This window comes from Mugil cephalus, chromosome 1 (genome assembly GCF_022458985.1).
Source record: "Mugil cephalus isolate CIBA_MC_2020 chromosome 1, CIBA_Mcephalus_1.1, whole genome shotgun sequence".
In the NCBI taxonomy this organism is placed as follows: domain Eukaryota; kingdom Metazoa; phylum Chordata; class Actinopteri; order Mugiliformes; family Mugilidae; genus Mugil; species Mugil cephalus.
Genome location: NC_061770.1, coordinates 40,999,889 through 41,021,007, shown reverse-complemented (window position 1 = coordinate 41,021,007; position 21,119 = coordinate 40,999,889). Strand labels below are relative to the sequence as shown.

Below are 21,119 nucleotides of genomic sequence, written 5' to 3'. Positions count from 1 at the left end.
GAAATAATGAAAAAATAAATAAATAAAAATAAGAACAGTTCACTTTTCATTCATATATGTGCAAGTAAAATCTAAGTAGCTGCATGGATGTGTTTACCAGGTGCAGCGACGCGCAATAACGCGCCCCAAAACAATTAACTCACGGGAAGCAAGTGCAAAAGGCAATTTCACCTGAGAGAGCAGCTCGTCCACTCTTTGTTGAATCAGTGAATTGAAGTCATCCATGGTGGAGTAGCCGGCGGCATGGATAAAGGTGTGCTCGTCCTTCCCGCTCTCCAAATCCACAACTCGGCTCTTGATATCAGCTGCGTTAATGCTCAGAAGAATGCAAAAAGCGATGGACGCCACTGAGCATAAAGACGTGATAACGTTCAGCGCTGTCGTGCGGCAGTGTTGTCGCTTCTGGTGCGCCACTTCTTTCTCCATTTTCTCCACGCACTTAGATGCTCCTCTTGCCTCCGCGGTCTCCATTTAACTACAACTACACGCGCTGCTGGGAGCAAGCCGCATCTGGCGCCGAGTCACGAAACGTATGGCACACGGCTCCGGGAGCGTGCGCCTGCGACGCTGCGTTCACGTACAGTGTCTTCAGCGGTGACAGCGACAGATAGATGCGTGGAGCGCTACTCCGCTCCAGCCAAGACAGCGAGTCAACCTGCCTGACGGGACTCTTGCAAACTTGTTGCGCGGAAATTTGCACAGTAGTTTGGTGCAGAAGGAGATTCTATTATGCACAGTTAAGTACAAAGGCTGGCCGGGGAAGCAGACGGTAGTGCGCACGTAGTGGAGGCGGCATTACCACTCGGCGCTTTTCCATGGCGCAGGCATGCTCCCCCTCATTAAGGCAGCAACACGCCTCCAGTCTGTCCTAACTGATTAACATAATTTATTGCCACACTCCCTTTGTGCCCTTAGAGCAATTGCCATCACTCGATACGAGGTGCAGTTATGGAGCAAAGGAATGCTGCGTAAAGAGGCTTACGCGGGATTACAAACTCCATTTTAATATGGTTCATTGCGAGGACACCGAAAGATCGGGCACACGTTTAAGGAACAGTAAATCATTAATGTGACGTTATCAACTTGTTGTGCGCAACTGTATACTCTGAACGAGCGCATGCTTTTGGCGCTGCGTAAAAACGCACAAAAATCCGAAAGTCTCAGCTTTTAAGGGTTACCTGCACAAAGCTGCAAGAGAAAATGTTCAATATTATCAAATAACGGTGATCAGTAGTTCTCACGCTGAGGGTGGGGGACGGATAGGAGCTTCCAGTGATTGCCAGTCTCACTTATTTCCAGTTCGATTCTGATAAGATGTTAATTAGCATGGAGGTATACCTATCCAATTATTACACTGCGAGCACAATGACTTCTTCGTAAATCACTTCTCATGCTGTTGAGGAATAAATAAGTAGGATAATGAAGATGAAATTTCTTCTAATTTCTGCCACAGTCTAATCAGGATCTTGCACTTTGCGTCCTCTCTAACCCACACTCTACAGGAACAGTTCATTTTTGACAGAAACAATAAGAATGTATTTGCATTTGCTGTGCTTTGGCACCACCCTCCGGCTCACGTAAACACATCAGTATTACTAGAGCTCCCCAAAAACGCATCAGACGTGAGGGTTATAATTTTACAGTGACGTGCACGTTGTTGCTTTTCACTTGCGTTGGTTTAAATCTAGGATTTCATGAACAGCGACGGCTGTCAAACCCGCAGCCATCTGCCAGAGCAGCAAAACCAAAGAATCACCTCAGAGTTTCGAAATGACACCATATTTCATTTCGCTTTCTTTTGTTGTGCAAAACACAGTCGAGTTTCTTTGAAGGAGAAGTGCACTCTGCATGGTTCAGTCGCCTTCAGATGTCAAAAAGTTTTCCGAGTGATGCTGAAAAGTGGAGTGTTTTTCAGATGCGGTCAGAAATTCTAAATGCGTCGGGACTTCAAATATCCATAAATCCTCGTCTGACCTGACTTCTAATTCTGCGGTTCCTTTTACATTTTAATACAACTTCGCATCGAATAACTCAAAATGAGGGATGTGAGTGGAGTGCAGTGCAGTGCAGGCACAGCACCAGAGTTATCGGTGTGGATTTGACTCATGGTTTAAAGAGCAGGCGCTCGCCTCTTTGTGTTGTTACGTTCCACAACTAATCAATCAGTTGTGTATGGAAATGCATTTCTTTTACGAGGAGGGGCCGTCGAAACCTTTATCAAGTCAAAGAAAAAAATCCAACAAAACAACTTCACTATCGCTTCATACATATTAAGGAAAACCCACTGTGGATGTGCACGTGGTTTTCTTTTTCCCTTACCTGATTACGATTCTTCAAGTGAGGGCCGCACTGTTGCACCTGTTAGGGCAGAACAAATTACTCTCGGAATTCTTACTGGCAGATTAGTTCCGATGTAATTTCATTCTGAATAAACCTCTGATCAACTAAAGTGAACCCACTTCCACGAGTTACACGGCAGAAGCAGCTATTCTGGCGTGTCAAATCGGTGAAAGCAGGTGTAGCTGATTTAATCTAATTGCGGCCCTGTTCTGTTTAGTGCCACAGCCATTCCGCTGAGCTCGCATCCGCAACACATGGTCCTTGATTTAACACAAAAAAGTGTCTATTGTCCATGAACCCGTGCTTATTTCCAGGTGGTTACTTAATTTGCATAATTATGCGTTCCTTGTGGGGAGGTCGGCGGTATTGTTGTTGTTTCTGCAGTTGTGTAAGGTTGGAAAATACAGGTTGGAAAATACATAGGCCATATAAAAATATTTTTCCAATTCTAGACATATTTTAGTCTAACCTCGGACACCGTCCACTATAGTAGGCTAATGATTTCTCCAAATTAAAACTTAATAGGCTTAATGGTTCCTTTTCAATGCGTGGTCGCCATCTAGCGGACTAACAACTCATAGCACACATCTTGTAAATTTATCATCCGTGCTCCAGACTTCAACATCTGTTATAAAAAAATAAATTAATAAAAAATGAGCGGAAGGTCACAAGATCAACGGGTCAGTATTTATTTATTTTTTATGTTTTAAGGCTATTCCCCGGTAAGTGTGCAGGCTTAAGTCCTCTCTCTCTCTGTGACAGATGGAGGGAATCTGGCGACCAAGTCACGTTGCAGTCCACATACCGACTAAAAGCATGATTTAAAAAAAAAAAAAAGTTGACTTTTAAAGTGGTCGTGTGTTTTGTTTTGAATCCTCATACGCGCCAAAAAAAAAAAAAAAAACGCATCATCACGTGCAGCGTCCTCGCCTCGATAACCAGACCCGCAGCTAGAGAGCAACGAGCCGGTGTTTATTTTTAGAAGCTACCCTCCTTCAAGCCCATGTTGCTGCGGTCAATAATTCATAGGTAGCAGGCCTGTGCGCGGCGCAAGAGTCAAGAGAGCAGACTGCGACGGCCACAGGATGCCAGACTCCCGGGGTGCAGCGATGCCCCGTAAGAAGCAGCAGAAGGCTCAACATAACGGGGACCAGCAGACCGCAACCGTCAGGTGAGCCCAACTGGCCTGGCTGTTAAGTTTTGTTTGTAGACAAAAACAATTTGATTGAGTTTAAAGGCAAAACGATGTACGAGCTTGTGTATTTTCAACTTTGATGCATGGAACTGTCTCTTATGAAAAGACAGGAAGCCCTAGCTCATGCACCAAAAACTAAAAGCTTCTTAATGATGTGGTCATTTGAACTGACAGTCTTGTACTCCTGTGCATGAACCTATTGTGTTTCAAAAATAAAATAAATAAAACCTTGCCTTGGTGTCCAGGAGGCAGCCCGACTCTAAGAGAGCCCAGAAACAGGTCTCCATGACCACAGAGTACCGGGAGAGGTTCCTGCAACCCAGCTGCTACTCAACAATCGTCTCAACTTCAAAAATCCAACGCCCATACCATCAACTGAAGGGCACTAGTGCGGATACCTCCCAATATAGGTACTTCTACAAATGACAAAATCATAACACAATTACAGAATAATTGTAGTAAACATTATATGTACTATATGGTCAGTTGTACCTTTGAAAACCGTTAGGGGAGCGTGGATAGTTGTATGTGGAGATAAGTCCTGGTTGATCTGAGAAATGAAGGAAGCTTCAGATAGTGTTTGGGTGAACCACTCAGAACTAAAGCAAAACTGACATATTTCACATAGTAAGTGTGTATTTCAGATCTTTCTACGTCTCCCACAAATGGATGAGTCATTCATCAGCGGCCCCATGTCCACCAGCACCAGCCAAAGACTTCAAGAGACGCAGAAGCAACCTGGTCAGCTCTGAGCAAGAGAACCAGACGCCACCCGAGATTGACTTCACGACTATATACAACGGTAAGCGACTGCAAGATCGCCACTGGGAGACGTTACAAACACAGCAAACTTCTAAAGAAATCCACCGTCTCTCTTTCCAGATTGCTTCAAAGCTTGGAAAGTGCCCAAGCGGAAGCCGTTCAAGCTGGAAGACAACTTGACAGTCAAGCAAGGATTCAGTCCCCACGACGAAAAACAGTCCACGACGGCAAACTCCAACCGGGCCTCACGGAACAAAGAACCAAAACCTTTTGAAAGCATCACCAGCTACAGAGCGGACTACACGGCCAAGATCCCGCAAGGCGAGGGCCGCTGTCCAAACCAACGAAGTCGTCCAGCCACTAGCGCATGTGTCTTCGGAGCGAAGCCGGCTTGGGACGTAAACAGAGAACTTATAAGTGAAGCCAGTGAATTCTTAAAGCAATTCAGTAACTGGACTCTTGAAACTAAGTTCCACGGCCACGTGAGAAGGTCGGGTCCACCAGCAGATCACAAAATCCAATCCCGGCACAGATGACCCAGGACGTCAAAGCCAACCTCGCCACCCATGCAAACCAGGGACAAAAGCAAGAAACCCTCGCAGGGAAAGACCCACAGCTTAAAATGAACAAAACCACCGCGTGTAACTGTACAGAGGCCAAGAAGCCAGGATGTGCCGGTCCAGCTACATGGACAGATGTGTAACTGCTGGCTGTGTGAAGCCATCCCAGGCCCAACAAACAGTCAGCAGCAACACAGTTTTCTCAGAGAAGCTAAGGCTTCACACGTCCTCGCGTAGCTTCCAACTCTGCAGCAATAAAAGCACGAATGGTAATGAGATTGTGTAACGGCAGCTATTTTCAAACCTGTCAGCGTCTCGTGGGCACTGCAACACGTTTAAACCGCTAAATGTGGATGATAATTGAACATTTTATCTGAAGTAATTTATATACATATAGTTCAATTCACACAACCAACTGTTAATGATGATGACATTTATTTAAAAAAAAAAAAAAAAAGTGTCCACTTCTTTACTGGGAGAACTTTTAAATCAATTATATTTACATCTGTAATCAATATTCTTTTCTTTAAAAAAAGGGATTTTAATAAAAAAAAAAAAAAGAAAGAAAATACACCAAAATATTTCTATGCATAGCAGCAAGTCGTGTTGTCTCGGGATCCAGTGCAAACAAGAAACAAGAAAAGAGGGGACATCTGAACTAACTCATTCTTGTTCAAGTTTCCATTCTCTTCCAGCTCAGGACACGTTAACACCAACTGCCCCCTCCATTCAAAATCACATCAAGTCCACAGAGTTAAACCTGTGCGCTTGGCAAAAAAAAAAACAACAAAAAAAAAATAGTAATAATACTTTCAGTCTTCTTGGAAGCGGATGTGCTTATTAGCCTCCTTGGCTCGGGCCATGATGATTTTTTCGGCTTTGGATATGAGCTGAGGTGCGACAAGAAAACAGAGATAAGATGCGACAGCGGATAAACAACAGCTGGTTTGAACATATGTGCATGGCATGTGAGTGGGTGTGTTAAACTATTAATGTGTATCAAGAACAGGCTGCTTAGAAAATATGTGTACAAAATTTAAAAATGTTTCTGTGCTGTCAATACATAAAAAGACTGTAAATACACATCTTTATTGTAATCGCAGCATCACAGATTGTACATTACATTTCACATCATTTTACTATTTTTACATGGAGTAAATAACTCACTTGCCACTTTATTAGGAACACAACTGAAAGTGAATGCATTTTAATGTAACTGCACTAAATTCCCCTTGATGACTGTTCAACTCAACGATCATTTTGGAGAATGAAATTTGTGGTTTTGTTATTTGGATCGAACTGAACACTAAATGTTTCTGATGTTAAGCCTAGCTCACTGAATATAACAGATAGTACAACACACAAACAATAAACAGCCCTCAGTTCTTTTAAATAAAAGCTTAATACCATGTTCTTTAAGAAACTAGGATTTAGTGCTTTTTTTTTTCTTTTTTTTTTGAAATTAAAAACGCATTTCTTTTCCACTCGTGTACCTAATGAACTGACTGATCTCACCTTTTCTGTGCCTCTCTTCTTTTCTCTCGGCCGATTCAGTTTGCCCTGTCGGTCCACCAGGATCTTCTGCCAGTATCTCTGCTCGTGGTCACCTTTAAAAAGGAATTGAAGCGACAGCACGGATAATTGAAACTGACTCGTTACGAGGCCTTTCTAAATATGCAGAGCTTGAGATAAGCTGATGTCTGCTCGCCCACTAAATTATTTTCACCCGTCATCAATTATGGAAACCGAACGGCTAGCTCGGCCATCTGCATCCTCCGCTCGTGTAGGGCTACAACGTGGGGGGGGCAAGCACAAAGTAATATAAAGAATGACAGAACTCATACCTGAAAGAATCTCAAGGTTCCAGTTGTGCTTTTTGTGCAGCTCTGATTTCCGGTCACTGACGGCTTTTGCTTCGTCTGGGGTGTGAAAACGGATGTGACCTTCAGCGTCTCCCTCCAAGATGTCGATGTAGGCCACTGGAGATATCTTACTCAAAGCTTCCTGCACATAAAAAAAAGGACATTAATGTTCTATAATGTAACTCAAATCCAGTGTGTGAATTTTCATAACTTAATAACCAACTACAGATGGTAGTGGTGGAGTGTCATTAAAAGCGGATGAGAAGGTGTGTCCTGTACTTTGATGATCTTCCTCTCTGGCAGCGGCTTGATGTCCGTGATCTTCACGATGACGCCGCTGGTGAACTGAGGACCCTGCTTGGCTGCTTTTTCACCTTCGCTGCTCTTCTTGACTACGCAAAAGAACACAGGTCAACGTTACCGATGTAAACAAACGGTATCAATCTCGCAAATCCTATTCCGTCGCTCTCTGGACTGATCTAGGTGGGTGGTACATGGCGAAGTAACATCCACACGAATTCCCATCAGAACAATGAACTGTCACAACACGGTCAATGTTGTTTACTTCCACTATCAGTGGGTTTAAGGTTTGGTGTTTGTTCTGCACCTGCGTCAAAGGCAATAACTCTTCACACCAGCAGGTGGCAGTAGCCTGTATTCATTACGCACTTCGCTGGAAAGAGCCACAAACCGTGACACAGAGCGGGAGTCTCCTGAGTCACGCTCATCAGCTCTTCCACAGTTCATTCATTCTAGATGATCGAGGTCGTGAAAATAGTTGTGAATCTTAAAGTTTAACTGAGATAAAGCTGTAAACTTTGAACGTTGCCACAACAAACATAGACAGAATTTCAACAGCTGACCAGTATAAATTGTAAGAGACGCACTGTCAGGAAAAGGGCTTCGTGTGTCACGTCGCTAAGTCTAATGTCATGTGATCTACAGCTTTAACTGTCCCAACGTTGTCTTCAGTGATGTCACTACATACGAAATGTAAATGTCCAACACGGAACAGACAGGTTGTGTACATTTTTTAAATAGTTTTAAAGGAACACATTTCCCCCCCCCAAAGCAGTTTTTGATTCCATGTGGTGTGTTTGTACATCTCAGCACTTTTGGTTCACATGAAATCTTCCCTTGTTTCCATTTTCTTTTATTACGTGGCAAAACGGGCCAAACAGATATGGAAATTTTACGGGTTTCATCAGTTGTGTGTTTTTGACTCGCACCTGGGCACCACTTGCGTGTATTTATTTTCATTATGAATCAGTGACACATTTGAGGTGAAACTCACCATCTGCATCTTGAGGCCCGCGGTCCGTCTCCATTCGATTCGCGTGCTCCTTCTGTTCCATCTTACTGATGCACTTCTTCAGGGTCGCCATGCTGCGCTTCTGCAACGTCAGGTACTCGTCCTTCAGCTGAAGCCACTCTTTCCTTAATGAAGACAAATAAAGCGATTGCAGTTAAAAAGGGGAATTTTCAAATATCATTTCACGTGTTAACATACGAAAACAAAAAAAGGGATGCGAGCTTTTACTTCGACAGAACCCGGAGCGGGATGACTTCTTCCCCGATCTTCAGTTTCTCTTTGTGCTTCTTTTTTCTCTTCCTCTTTGCTTTGACGTTTGCATCATCTCTGTTTTCTTTCCCCTTCTCAACTCCACCCTGCGTGTCACTCTTACTGGGCGAATCTACGAGGGGAATAACAGTTAATATATTGCTGGTTTCACTACTGTAAAACTGTGGAGTCATTCTTCAAGCATGCCTAAATTGTGAAATCACGACATCTTTAACCGTTCATAGACTGTGATTACTAACCACTCGTTGCTACATCTTTCTCCTTCTCTCTAGATTCACTCTCACTGGTTTTTCTTATCTTCGATGGCACGTCACTTTCAGACCCCTCCGCTGTCTGCGACCGTCGTCTTTTTTTCTCGGACAATTTGCCCGATATTTTCGGAGCGTCTGCGAACTCGGGTCCAGAATCCTCCACTGCTGCCGAGTGCTTCTGCTTTTGCTCGGACGGTTCCGCTTCCATCGCTTGCTCTTTGACTTCTTGTGTAGATGTCTGACCTGTCGCACCTTCTTTCTTTTTCTTCTTCTTCTTCTTTTTCTTCTCTTCTTCTTCACCTGTAGTCCACCAATGTAAAATGGGGAGAAATAAGGTGTGTAGCACATGTTTACTTGATATCCTAGCAGCAAATGGACTAAATGGACTTCATTATCTCATGACATGTAAAAAGTATGTTAGTTTGCATTAGACTTCATAGAAATAATGTTAACATCCAAACTGTGCTGGCTAGCATGTGACAAATCCATTTAATCACAAGCTTGGCATGTTCAGACTCGGTGTATTATCATAATTAGAATTTCTGAGTCATGGATTAGCCCCTACCACATTAGATCTGCACTATCCACGTTACATACTGTAATTAAAACAAGTTTCCAACCCTGTGAACTGTACCTGATTGTGCACTGTCAGCAGGGAGTGGAATAGTCTTCCCACTTTTAGTCTTGGGAAAGATCCCTGGTTTCCTAGGTGCGTCTTCAGGAGGATTGTTCAGCATCTGTTTGAAAAGAAACGCAACAACAAATTTCCCACGGGGTTTCATCGATCAAAAACAACTCCCAAATTCACACGACTCACAAGCTATTTGTTAAGTGTTCACCTCTATGGCTTTCTGCGCTTCCTCTTCTCTCTCGAACTCGACAAAAGCGAAGCCCTTGGGGTCACCAGTGGACCTGTATCTGGGGATGCTAATATAAACCACATTCCCACATTTGGTAAACACTCTTTCTATCCAGCTGTGTGTCACGTCCTTGGGCAAGAGTTCCTTATAACAAAAGAAAAAAAAAACAGTATTATTTTGTGATGTAATAATGCTGTGATGAAAGGCACATCACATGAAATATAATATTTTAAATGTTTCTTACCACATAGACTGTGCGGCCGTCTTCGTCATTTGGTTTGTCTCCAATTGGGAGTTGACGTCTCACTTTAGTTCCCTCGAGGTTAGTCTGAAACCCAGAAACGCGTTCACTTGTGCTGAAATCTGGACCATACATTAACTCTCAAATTACGCCGACACTGTGACATTTACAAAAAAAATAAATAAATAAATAAAATGATCTGCATCTAATACCTCAACAACCGAAGAATTTTTCAACGCTCTGGCAATCAGCTTTGTGTCAGTAGTCAGCTCCTTCATTCGATTGAAGTTTGCCAACACAGACAAATCAACATCTACAACAAATGTAATTCAAAGTTAAAGACAAAATCCAAATCAAGACAAATTATAAACAGACATACAGACATATATGGTTTATTTTGTGCACGCTTTGGCCCTTACAGCCCTCCTCCGAGTCATCAATGAGCTTTTTCAGAAAGCGATCCTTGTGAAGGTTGACGTCTCCGAACCAGAATTCCACTTGCTTCTTCACATCAGCCAGCAGATGTTTGACTCGGGACCTCTTCTTTTTTTCTATGTCCTTGACCTTACTGCTGGATTCTGCAGCACTGGCATCGCCAGCTCCCCTCTCTGTGTTTATCATCCTGAAGACAGGACTGCAACACACATCAGTAACACACTATTACAATGAGATTTAAAAACTCCAGTTTTGTATACAGTGTTTTAGTTTTTGGGTATAATTACACGAAGCCCTGGCTAGTTTTTAAATGACAAACAGACATATATAAAGTGTTCAATACATAAGTGCTGTGTGCACTACACAACACTCATGCTGCACACGCCCCTTTAACACCACTTATCAATAATGGTAAATTCATAATATGAGTAGGTAAAAATACAATTAGCTTAATATTTCTCCACTATATTATCTGCGAACGCTTAGTCGATTGTTTGCTAGCTATCACTAACTTCGCAGTTAGTAATTGGGAATTCGCGGGTAGTCACATTTTAAAAATCCTGCAGTCGTACATACGTTTTGAAATCCGTAAAACCCTCCCTATACACCCAAGAGACGCTACCAAACACAATTAACGGATCTCACCCTGTTTAAGCCGAGAGAGCAATCCAAAATGATACCGCATTAACAAAAACTACATAAAACTGGTGCTAGCTGGCTATCTTCATACAGACGGCTGGGCTTCGTAGTGTCGCAGAGTTATTACGTCATAAAAGCGAACCATTTACTCAACGTCCGTTGCATTTTCCAAAACAAAAAAATAAAAGCATGTTCACACATGGTTTCCACGTTTTATTCACATTCACATTTGTGCGGCAGTTACAATACATACAATCACTTACATTTAAAAAATGTAAAAAAAATAAAAAAAATTTAAATAAAATAATAATAATAAAAATAATAACGGAATACAACGCCCATGACAAAAGTGTTTGGTTATTCAAAGGTAAAGTAACATACATCGGTAGAAGACGTACTTGCATAAATAACAGTTTTAAATAGGTAGTCTGAATTGTTATTTGTAGACCGCTGCTTAAAAAGGGTTTCAGCATGATTCCTTTTTTTTATGACGTGGTTTGACATTTTATCTGGAAGGGTGGAAACACGGCTGTCTGAAAGCTTTGTCTTTCTGTCGCAATTCGTGGAAATTAAATGGAAAATATATTTTAATATCTCTTTGAAAACCATAACAGTGATAGATATGATAATGATATCACCGACATGAGCCTGAATCGCCAGAACGAGGCGACGTAACGTGGCCGGTTAGCTCAGTTGGTTAGAGCGTGGTGCTAATAACGCCAAGGTCGCGGGTTCGATCCCCGTACGGGCCATCAAAGTTTTGCTTTTGATCTGAGGGAGAAAGCGTGTTGCAGTTCTCAAACGTCACAAAACCACTTTTACAGCGCATCGTGTTTAACCATGAAGAAAGGAACAAAGTGCAGTTCAAGTTCATAACACATTCATTCCAAACATCCACACAAACTGTTTATTTGAGTGAATCTCAGTATATTACATTTGTGCGTTAATAAATTAATCAAGTTTTAGTATTGTCAGCATCAAAATAGACATACCATCTACAGCTTATAACTCAAGGCTGGTGTAAGCTTCACCATAGTTTCAGAATTCTCTCAAACTTTCTGAGCTTCTTGCACATGTCGTCCTCGGTGCAGCACTCAATCCTGCTCTTGATCAGTTGTGCTAGTTGACGGTAGAAGGTCATCACCCATTCGGCTTCCAAGCAGGCTGATATGTTGCAAACTTTGTGGAGTACCGTCAGTAACTTCTCATTGCTGCTGAGCTCACACCTTTTAAATACCCACTCCCCCCACGCTTCCCACATATTGTCGTCTGTGAAATTCACAGTAATGCTGTCTTGGGTGCTCACTGTCACTGGCTCTGCATCAGTTAAGTCATTCCATACGGCCCTGTGTGGAGAGGGAATGGACAGAAGCTTCAGGACAACATGCACTGTTGAATTATTGATTTGTTATTTGTTTGAAAAAGCCCCTCACTCACACAACTTTTCTCAGAGGGTCTGGGGTCAAGTCACTGAGTGAGAGGAGACCTCTGTAGCTAACACGATTCCCTTCCATCCTGCGAGAGCAGACAGGCAACAGCAGAGAGGAGTTTTATACGTTTAATATGTGAATAATAAGCACATTCAAAATATTTCATAATCACAATTACATTTGCAGTTTCAGGCAATCAGGAAATTCAGTGTGGAAAGACTTTCAGTTCCTTTAAAGATCTTGTGGTACACACTCTTAACCACTCAGACACGTCTCTTACCACAATTCTTTAAGCTTTTTTTTCACCCGTATGGCGCAACTAAGAGCCACCAGTTCATCGTCACCGATGTCTGACCAGCCAACTCTACATGGGGAAGAGAAAATGTGACTCATCATGCAGGAAAATGTCAAATACTTTGTCGCTAACAACGCCTGTAAACAGCCTTACCCTAAATGAGTGATGCTTTCGGATACTTGCAGGACATCGGAAAGCACCTGGACTGTTTCCATATCAAGGTTGTTTTCGCCAAGCCTTAAACATTATACGTGGAGTTAGAGCATAAATCGCATATTGTATGTCGGCACAAAAGTTTCTCTGGTAGTTGCTCATCTTTTTGAGGTCACTCTTTAAAGACTGAATTACTGAATTCATTGAAATAGTAGGTCATTCATTTGAGATAATAACTTGATCTGAGGTTTAATGAGGTCAATACTTCTCATTAGTTTCAAATGCAATTTTTATTAATATATAATATATTTATTCATTATTTTGAGAAACTTTGAGAATTATATGAAGATACTGAGTCACTGGTGATTCTTTTGAGAACACTTCTCATCGTGGTGAGATGCTAACTCTTTAGCTTAACAAACTGAAACACTAAATCGTAATTTTGAGAGACCTGGATCTTTCTTTTTATAACCTTTGCACAAATAACATTAATAGATGGTAGATGGCAGTAGGGAACTATATTTTACATGTAACTCACCAAAGACTCTCACATCTGAGCAGTAGTGGCTGAAGATCTCTCAGTGCCTCATAGGTGACTCCAGTCCCTGTAAGATCCAGCTCCTTTATTTTGCCTTTTGTGAGGTTTAAGAAGTGCTTGATAACATTGTAGTCCATTTGAGAGAGCGTTTCATCACAGACATTAACTCGTAGTGTCTTTGGTTGCACAGCCAGCACTAAAGAGGGGTCCTGTTGTTCAAACAGGCAGTGTAAATAGTTCAGCATGTGGGCTCCATTTTCACAGAGCGTTGTAAGTTCTGTTACGATTTTGCGACGATAGGTGTCCACTTTTTCTTTCTGGCAACACAGCCCCACCTGCCTTGACAGAAAGCTAGCATTGCGCTCAGAGAGGATCCCAGACAGGAAGCGGTTGAAAAGATCCAAGTGCCCATTGTTTGCGGCCTGTCCAAGACTCACCGTGTCCTCAAGTCCAACGGGCAACGGGTGATCTGACGCTGCACAGTACAATGCAGCAAAGAACTCTTGAACAGTAAGGTGAGCAAAGGAGAAAATCTCTTCGGTGCAGCCGGGCTCTTGTGCAAGTGTCTTGTCAAGGAAGGTACTAACGAGGCTGCATCCCTCTAATGCTGCAACATCTTGGTCACTGCTATAGAATAGTGTTTGATGCTCCATTAGCTTTTGGAATGCTAGTCGACCCAGCTTCAGCACAATATCAGACAACTGCTGGACAGTCCCCGATCCTTGGCCCTGAAGAAAGGTTTCAGCTCTTCCTTGGGTGTGAGAACGTAGCAAGGCCACCAGATACTGCACGTAAATGTCAGTCATGGTCTTGGGGCTTTCTCTGCAGAAATCATTGTTTTCTTTGAGGATACAGCACATGATGTAGCAAAATGCAGGTATGTAGCAGAGCGTGAGCATCAGTTCATTTTCTGATACCAACATGAACATGCGGTCGGCAAGCGCCGCGTCTTGGAAATAACGAAAAAAGAAGTCTTGAACTTCAGCCAGGGAGAAGCCGGCGATGAGCACAAAGCGGTCGATGCAGCCCACAGGGATGTGGCTGATGGCCGCAGGCCGGCTTGTGACCATGACAAAAGCGTTGGGCAGCAGCTCGCCCTGCATTAAGCTCCCAAAAACCTCCTTCACCTCTGCATCTTCATCCGGCTCCGTCACAAACACGTCCACGTCACAGCTTCTGTAGTGTCTGAACTCGTCAAACCCGTCCAGGATAATGAGCAGCTTGTCGTCGTTACCTAAGATGTTATCTAGTTCTTTAGCAAGGTGTCTGTTTTTACGTAAGACCAGCTCCCGAAAGTTTGTAGGTTCGTCAATCAGATTCAGGTCTCTGAAAGTCATGTGGATGACGAAGTCAAATGAAAAGTAGTCTTTGTTTCTGCCAAAGTCGAACAGCATCTTCTGCACCAGGATGGTTTTTCCGATACCAGCGGCCCCTGTCACCAGAACTTTCTTGACAGGGCGGTTTCCACTCGCGCTAGCAAACAATTCCTTCGGCGAGATTTTCCTGTGCATGTGCGTTGACTTCTGCTGCAAACATAGTCGCTTTTGTCCAAAGGTCAACACCTCATGTCTTTTGCTCTCTATGCCCTGGTGTCCGTCTACTAACAGGAGGTTGACGTAATGTTCAGAAAAAAGGATTTTCTCTCCGTGTCGAGTGTTGTAGAAAAGCATGCTCTCGCTCCTACGCCTGAGGACGTCTTTGTGTTTTTGTTTCACTTTGTTGTAATCTGTGGAGGGAAAGAATGTCTCAGTTACGCCGTCTTGATGCCACTTAGATTTTCTACATGAAAAACGATGTACTGTTTAAGAACAAACAAGAATAATGCAATCATATTTGGACTATTGTGAACAAATGGCACCGCTATGGCTTGAATCGCATACCTGTGGACTGATGCCGATCTTTACCCAGTCCTCGGGAGGCCTGGTGAAGATTTCTAACAGAGAAAAAAATCTTGGCTGCTTCCTCACCTTTGCACTCCACAATATCCAACACCTTTCTCACTCTTGCCCTCGGCCCCGGCTGACACAACACTTCCTCGCGATCATCCCGAGTGAACACCTCCCGACTTACTAAGACGTCCACGAGGGACTCGATCTGTCCCTCTAGTTCATCCACGAGGGAGACCCGCAGTACCCTCACTGCTATCAAACACGAATTACAAAGGTCCTTTTCCACCATTATTAATCCAAAACGATTCTCAGGACAAACCGGGAGAGGCGCATTATTGTCGGCTGGTAGCGCCAGTTGGAATCGTAGCATCCAGATTCATGCTGTAGAGCCCGGAGCCTGGACACATTTTGTGAATGCATGTCTCTCCTCCAGAAATGAGACAGAATGTGTGGACTGTATTTAAAACACGAAAAGGGGAAGTGCGTTTGACAGAGTGTGTGGAGGCAGCTGTCACAATAATGTCGAAAGTCTTGTTCCTCTGGTGCAGCCTCCCACTATTCGTGTAGACCTATTGCATTTTTACCTTTGTTTGCAGTTGGGATATTTCCTTTTTTTTTTAAGAGAGAGAGAGAATGACAACACCATGTTATAAAAAGGAATGTTTTATTTAGTGATAAACCAGGCATGAGCAAAGAACAAGACATCAAGTCACCAGCAGAGGGTCCCCATTGCATGCACATCAAATACCATCAGCTGCAGAGAAATGAATGCTTAAAACCTACTCCTGCGGTTATTTACAAAGCTATGCACAAGAACACACATGAAAATAAATAGTTACAATGACCAAACAAATATCTACATAACTTATAGCATATTTGACATTTTCCTCTCAAATAACCACGTCGCAATGACAGGCCAAGTAATCCAGCCTGCTAGGCCGTGTGTTGCACTTAAGGATGAATCATTGTGGAAACTAGGACGTAATGTGCAAACACTGATAATGACCCTTGCAAATATCCCCTCGCTCTCTGTGCTAACGGCATGTGAATCTAATATTTAAGTTCAGCCAGTATTCAGATCTGTCCAAGAACGACTGAAAAGAAAAACATCATTTGTTGGACAGGACGAACCGGACTCAGTCACACCAGCGGGGGAACAGTTCTGCTCGCCTCGCACCACAGAGTGGTTAAAGGGGACATTTTGGCAAAAATCTTTTCAACAAGCGAAATATCTAAAACGACGTAACTTTACAAACTAGACTGAAAAAAAAGAAAGAAAAAACAAGAAAAGAAACTCTGCAAGCCATGTTCTTAACAAAGACTTGGATGAGTTCTGAGTGCAAAACAAGAGTCTTTTTTTTTTCTCCCCCCACCCAAGCATTTCTTTGCTTCAGTCATATGCCTCCTATAGTGCAATCCATGCAAGAGAAGTCTTTACACTGTCGTGCTTAAAACACCTGCAAACTTTATTCCTTTCTGGTTCAAACGACTTCACCAATCGTCACGTTCAACAGCCGCTAAATGACCCAAAATGGTAGTAGTGCAGAGCAGGAGGAGGCTGATACCAACTGTACACTATTTATTCAACACTAGGCTTTCAGTCATGTAAGCTATTTCCCATCTACGAGTAACACTATACTGGTTTCACACACACTGTGTTAATAAATGCTCATTTAGCATTAAAACTATTTAACATCACTGTTTTGGAGACCATTGCAATAAAGACAAACACACAACTTTCCAGTGGTTATCACAAGCTCAGGGGATTACCCACAATTCCTGGGTATTGGCTTTTAAACATGTCTAATTTTCTAATCACGCTCTTGTGTTAAAAAAAAAAAAAAAAGTGGAATTTCTTGTTCGTATACATTCAATTTGACACCGATGAACCGATGGTGCACCCGTGGCGGCATTTCTTGTTCCTTTTTATTTTAGGAAAACCCCAAAAATAGACCAGATTAAATCAATGTGAACATCTTGACAGTCAATCCTTCAGTTCCCCTTTACAAAACCACACAGTCACCACATGTTCCTACTACTCGTATGTGGAAATATATCTAATGTCTGCCTAATTTAGAAAGGAAAGGTGTTCAAACGAACTTCAGATGCTTTTTTTAGGAAAAGAAATGAAACTGAAGCCTTCATTTACAGACATGTCTCTCCTCAGACAATTCAAACCGACATCTTTGAGTAGATCACAACCAGTGGCAAACGTTCCTCCCCCACTCAGGTGTTCCCCGTCCTAAGCTGATCGTTGAAGACAGTGATGGCTGTTGGGAAGGTATCCGCTGACACTTTCCTTCAGCCCCCGATCCAGATTTTTCCACGTCCGCTCATCTCTCGCCTCACCTCAGGTGTTTCGGCAGGAGAAGCAACAGCGGCTCTTGAACTGTGGCAGAGGGCAGAGCTCCAGCTGTCGAACCTTCTCACAGTACCTCGTGCTGTCATGACACTCTCCGTCTGCAATGCACAAGGGAATCGGGTTTACTACGCAATCGCCTCTCCCGCGATAAACCAGTTGCTGTTGTTGTAGCGTTGGGACACGAGGACGCTTTCGCTTTCATGTTAAAAATACCAACTTCTGCAACCCAGATTTTATGAGCAACACTGAAAAACACTGTCAAGTCTCCCCAGAAATAACACCGCATTCATCATGGGCAATAATTCTGCTAATTAACTGGCACAATGTTTCTGGAAATACCTGCTGCCACAGAGATCTGCAAAAGTAAAAATTTATGGCTTTTAGAGTCACGAGTGAATTTCCCCAAATAAGCATCGCATGGAGTTGCCAGCAGCACTAAAACCATTTTTTTTCAGTTGTCATTTTGTTACTTTATTACAGGAAAGACCTCAGAAATAGTCCTTTAATGTAACGGCGACCAGCTTGTGCTCAGCGGCGGAGGAAGTGTTCACATCCTTTTACGTGAGTAAATATAACAAGCAAACACGTTACTCCACTCCATCTCTTATTTTATTTTATGTTAGACTACTATTGATATTGGGATTATTGATTGGTTTTGCTGGTAAGAAATTCTGAAAAAAGGGAGAATTTTCATCGAGTGCACTGAATGATTATCCTATCCTACAGGAAGGTAATGACCCAGAACTATAGTCCAAGCTACACCAGAACTACCTCAGGATAAAAACAAGATGGAAAGCTTGAAAACATGGAGTGGAGGGACCAGTCTCTAGACTTTAACCCCATGGAGCTGGTTTTTGATGAACTGGACAGAAGGGTGAAAGCGAAGCACCAAGTGGGAACTTATGCGGCAAAATTGGGAAGAACTCTCTGAAAAATATATAAAATGATTTCCATTTTAGAAAGAAAGAATGTCACAAGGGTGTTCACATGTTAAATCAGCCAAAGACGGTTGACGAGTCCAAAGTCTGTTTTTTTTTTTGTTTAACTTTTGTTTTTTGTTTGCTCTACGCTTTCGTTTCAGAGTAAAATGAGACATTAAACTGCAAAAATATCAATAAAAAAAGAAAGAAATTGATTAATTGACCAATAAAGTTTAGGGTGTGTGATTTATAAAAGGAGATCCCGTTTCAGAAGTTCTTCAAAAGTTTTGTGTGCAGAAAAATATCATTTGTAAAGGAAGATGTAATGAGGTAAAAGTAGAAAATGACACGAAAAGCGAAAAAAAAGTCCTAAATTACAGCCCATCCCTGCTACTATTGAGGTTATTTGCATCTTGAATAGCACCATCAACATGTTCAGCCGTTATACTATGCTGAATATGACTGAGAATTGAGATCATTTTTACGTTAACAAGTCAGTTTGTTCCGGACTGAAAATTGACAAAAACAGTTGTCAAAACGTTTTCTCACCTCTCCCGCAGGACAAGATATTGCAACGCTGCCAGCTGGGGGGGCGAGGCCTCCACATGCAGTGATGTTCTCGTGTGGCCTTCCCGGTCCGATGGTGCATGCAGGTCACCTGCCGTGACTGGAAGCCGTGGCGACCGCAGGTGGCGGTGCACTGCGTCCACGGGCCTACGCGCCAGTGAAGGGCGCACGCCCCTGTGGAGCAATTTTTCAGCGAGCTTGGCCTGAAAAAACAAACACACGTGAGACTCAAACAGAAAGCGTTTTTGACTGAATGAGAAGAAGGAGACTCAATATGTAAGATCTGTTGGGCACGCTCACCTCTGGAGTCCGCTGCACATCCTGTAGGAGACTTTGGTACCATTAGTGTCTTGGCAGTAAACGTGGCGGTGCTGTGTGGCCAAACTGGGACCCACACACTGGCCGTGACACTGAAGGAGGAAATGTCATCAAAATTGTAAGCGAGTTCAGATTTTACTATTGTTGCATTCTTTTGTTATGGTGGAAATTCTAGGCTTTGCCTCGTAACTTTTGAAAATGTGTTTCTGCTCAGTAACGCATGGACTCACCAGACCCCAGGAGGTCGAGGCCCATCTGGCACAGGGGAGGAGGTTGCACAGTCTGGTATCCGAGGGTCTCCTCCCTGTTCCAGTGCATTGCTTGCTCTCCACCTCTCTCGACCTGCCCTCAGAACCCTTCACGCAGCGGACGCTCCTGGTCTGGGACCCACCGCCACAGGTGGCCGAACACGGCGACCATGAATCAGCTTGCCACCTAATCCAACCACAGGAGATATCAGATGGATTTAGGACCAAGTGTTTCGAATAGAGAAGTGCTGATGTGACTACTGTTGTCATGCAACCCAGTATCCAACACATCTAATAGCACAAACATGTAGTGACGGCAGTGCACCTGAGGGGGCAGGCTTGTCCTTGGCACGGCTCAGCTGACTGGCTGCTGTTACTCCTTTCAGAACAAGCAGGGCCATTTGTTTCCATGCTGTTACTCTGGACACAACTTCTTCCTTTGACCCCTGGAGATACAGGAGACCACATGGGTTTGGACAGTGCCAGAAATCAACACATTTCATTTTCTGTTGACATATTAGTATTTAAAAAAAAACAGCATTATGAAGAAAGCGTTGCTGGACGAATGAGATGAAGACGATGTTGCAATGCCTGATAAAAACTAAAATATTTACGTCTCCGTATGACTTTTAAATGAGCTTCCTGTTATTGTCAGCAGCTTAATTCGTCTACTTTGATCTCATTAAGATGGTTGTTTTTCTCTGGTTTGTAATTTTGGAAAGGCTGATGTTTATCAGACTGCACTTTTCAGCAACCTAGAAACACAACATAATAATACTCTTTCTCCTCCCGTGACCCCACTGCCTCAGTCTACACCTGTTACTGTTTCTTTAACCGAGTCTGAATTCAAGAAAATACGGTTGGGACATTTTCGGCACTTTTAAGCCTCTTCATCCTTTCCATTTAGATTAGCTGAATGGGCTACATCGAGTTAATCTCCTTTGAAACATTGCCTGGAACCTCTAATTGTTGCCGTATGGGAGAGGAAAAGTGCTGCAGAACCCGCAGTCGAGGCGCTTTGATGTGAACGCAGCAATTTTGAGCCTCGATCGAGCCTCGAGGAGACAAAGGACAGCACATCTCGTAGATGACCCGAGCTGTGAAATGCTCCGGATATTCTGCATCACTGACTCATCCAGACTCAACCACAGGGGTACATAAAAGCTTCTGGGGGTATCTGTGTCTGTGGTTACTCATGTGTCCGCAGAAGAAAACAGAAAGACGCAATTTACGGTAAATGGAACAAATTTAACCTAGCATTAAGACAATACCAGCAAAGTCATGGTAATATTTTAACTAACAAAACTTGAAGTAATCTTTAAAGCTGTTGGTAGGACATATTTTGTCAATGAACAGAACCACGTTAGCTGCTTTCTGCTCCATCTACATTACATTCAGATGTGAGAGTGAATCTATCTTTATGTCTTGGCAAGAAAACAAACAACCATCTCCCAAAATGCATAACTTTAAGTTTTGCTTAAAGCTTTTTACTTTTTAAACCTGGAAAGTTCCAGCTTTATGGGACTTACCTGTAACCTGCAGCCTAGATGAAAGTGACGTACTCCCAAGACGGTTCCTAGCGGTGCAGGTGTACAAACCTTCGTCCCCTTTTCCTGGAGACTGGATCATCAGTGACCCCGTGGACAATAGGAATACTCTGCCAACACAAAGA

General features: G+C 43.0%; 5 protein-coding genes and 1 non-coding gene across 22 annotated transcripts in view; 2 read left to right on the top strand and 4 right to left on the bottom strand.

The window, feature by feature from the left end:
• LOC125017430 (collagen alpha-1(XXV) chain) overlaps positions 1 to 856 on the bottom strand; it is a 147,262-nt gene extending 146,406 nt beyond the window's left edge. For all 15 annotated transcript variants that reach the window (XM_047600595.1, XM_047600606.1, XM_047600576.1 and 12 more), the window contains exon 1: positions 172 to 856. In XM_047600595.1, the coding sequence (XP_047456551.1) occupies positions 172 to 471 (300 nt within the window). In that variant the 5' untranslated portion in view covers positions 472 to 856. The remainder of the gene's footprint in view (positions 1 to 171) is intronic.
• Positions 857 to 2,746: 1,890 nt separating this feature from the next.
• LOC124998780 lies at positions 2,747 to 5,131 on the top strand. The gene is made up of 5 exons (XM_047573316.1): positions 2,747 to 3,020; positions 3,103 to 3,511; positions 3,781 to 3,945; positions 4,180 to 4,337; positions 4,418 to 5,131. Exons 2-5 carry the CDS (start codon positions 3,426 to 3,428, stop codon positions 4,831 to 4,833), a joined length of 825 nt encoding a protein of 274 aa, XP_047429272.1. The 5' UTR covers positions 2,747 to 3,020; positions 3,103 to 3,425; the 3' UTR covers positions 4,834 to 5,131.
• Positions 5,132 to 5,532: 401 nt separating this feature from the next.
• larp7 (La ribonucleoprotein 7, transcriptional regulator) lies at positions 5,533 to 10,849 on the bottom strand. Its single transcript, XM_047573304.1, has 13 exons — positions 10,734 to 10,849; positions 10,073 to 10,287; positions 9,866 to 9,966; positions 9,657 to 9,740; positions 9,392 to 9,556; positions 9,187 to 9,289; positions 8,541 to 8,852; positions 8,260 to 8,413; positions 8,014 to 8,156; positions 6,999 to 7,111; positions 6,702 to 6,861; positions 6,373 to 6,464; positions 5,533 to 5,747 (listed from the first exon to the last, which is right to left on the bottom strand). The coding sequence occupies exons 2-13, from the start codon at positions 10,272 to 10,274 to the stop codon at positions 5,670 to 5,672; spliced, it is 1,707 nt and encodes a 568-aa protein (XP_047429260.1). The 5' UTR covers positions 10,275 to 10,287; positions 10,734 to 10,849; the 3' UTR covers positions 5,533 to 5,669.
• Positions 10,850 to 10,927: 78 nt separating this feature from the next.
• LOC125022128 (NACHT, LRR and PYD domains-containing protein 3-like) lies at positions 10,928 to 15,616 on the bottom strand. Of its 2 annotated transcripts, none has more exons than XM_047608454.1 (6): positions 15,024 to 15,616; positions 13,144 to 14,869; positions 12,606 to 12,689; positions 12,438 to 12,521; positions 12,165 to 12,242; positions 10,928 to 12,073 (listed from the first exon to the last, which is right to left on the bottom strand). In XM_047608454.1, exons 1-6 carry the CDS (start codon positions 15,400 to 15,402, stop codon positions 11,755 to 11,757), a joined length of 2,670 nt encoding a protein of 889 aa, XP_047464410.1. In that variant the 5' UTR covers positions 15,403 to 15,616; the 3' UTR covers positions 10,928 to 11,754. The 2 variants fall into 2 exon arrangements, with proteins under 2 accessions (XP_047464410.1, XP_047464421.1); XM_047608465.1 differs by having other exon boundaries at positions 15,111 to 15,616.
• trnai-aau lies at positions 11,406 to 11,479 on the top strand. Its single transcript has one exon. It is a non-coding gene; the product is annotated as a tRNA-Ile (tRNA).
• Positions 15,617 to 15,677: 61 nt separating the features above from the next.
• LOC125022117 (ADAMTS-like protein 1) overlaps positions 15,678 to 21,119 on the bottom strand; it is a 96,168-nt gene continuing 90,726 nt past the window's right edge. For both annotated transcript variants that reach the window (XM_047608431.1, XM_047608440.1), the window contains 6 exons: positions 20,977 to 21,104; positions 19,773 to 19,893; positions 19,430 to 19,634; positions 19,182 to 19,291; positions 18,864 to 19,084; positions 15,678 to 17,492 (listed from right to left, as the gene is read on the bottom strand). In XM_047608431.1, coding sequence (XP_047464387.1) covers positions 17,383 to 17,492; positions 18,864 to 19,084; positions 19,182 to 19,291; positions 19,430 to 19,634; positions 19,773 to 19,893; positions 20,977 to 21,104 — 895 coding nt within the window. In that variant the 3' untranslated portion in view covers positions 15,678 to 17,382. The remainder of the gene's footprint in view (positions 17,493 to 18,863; positions 19,085 to 19,181; positions 19,292 to 19,429; positions 19,635 to 19,772; positions 19,894 to 20,976; positions 21,105 to 21,119) is intronic.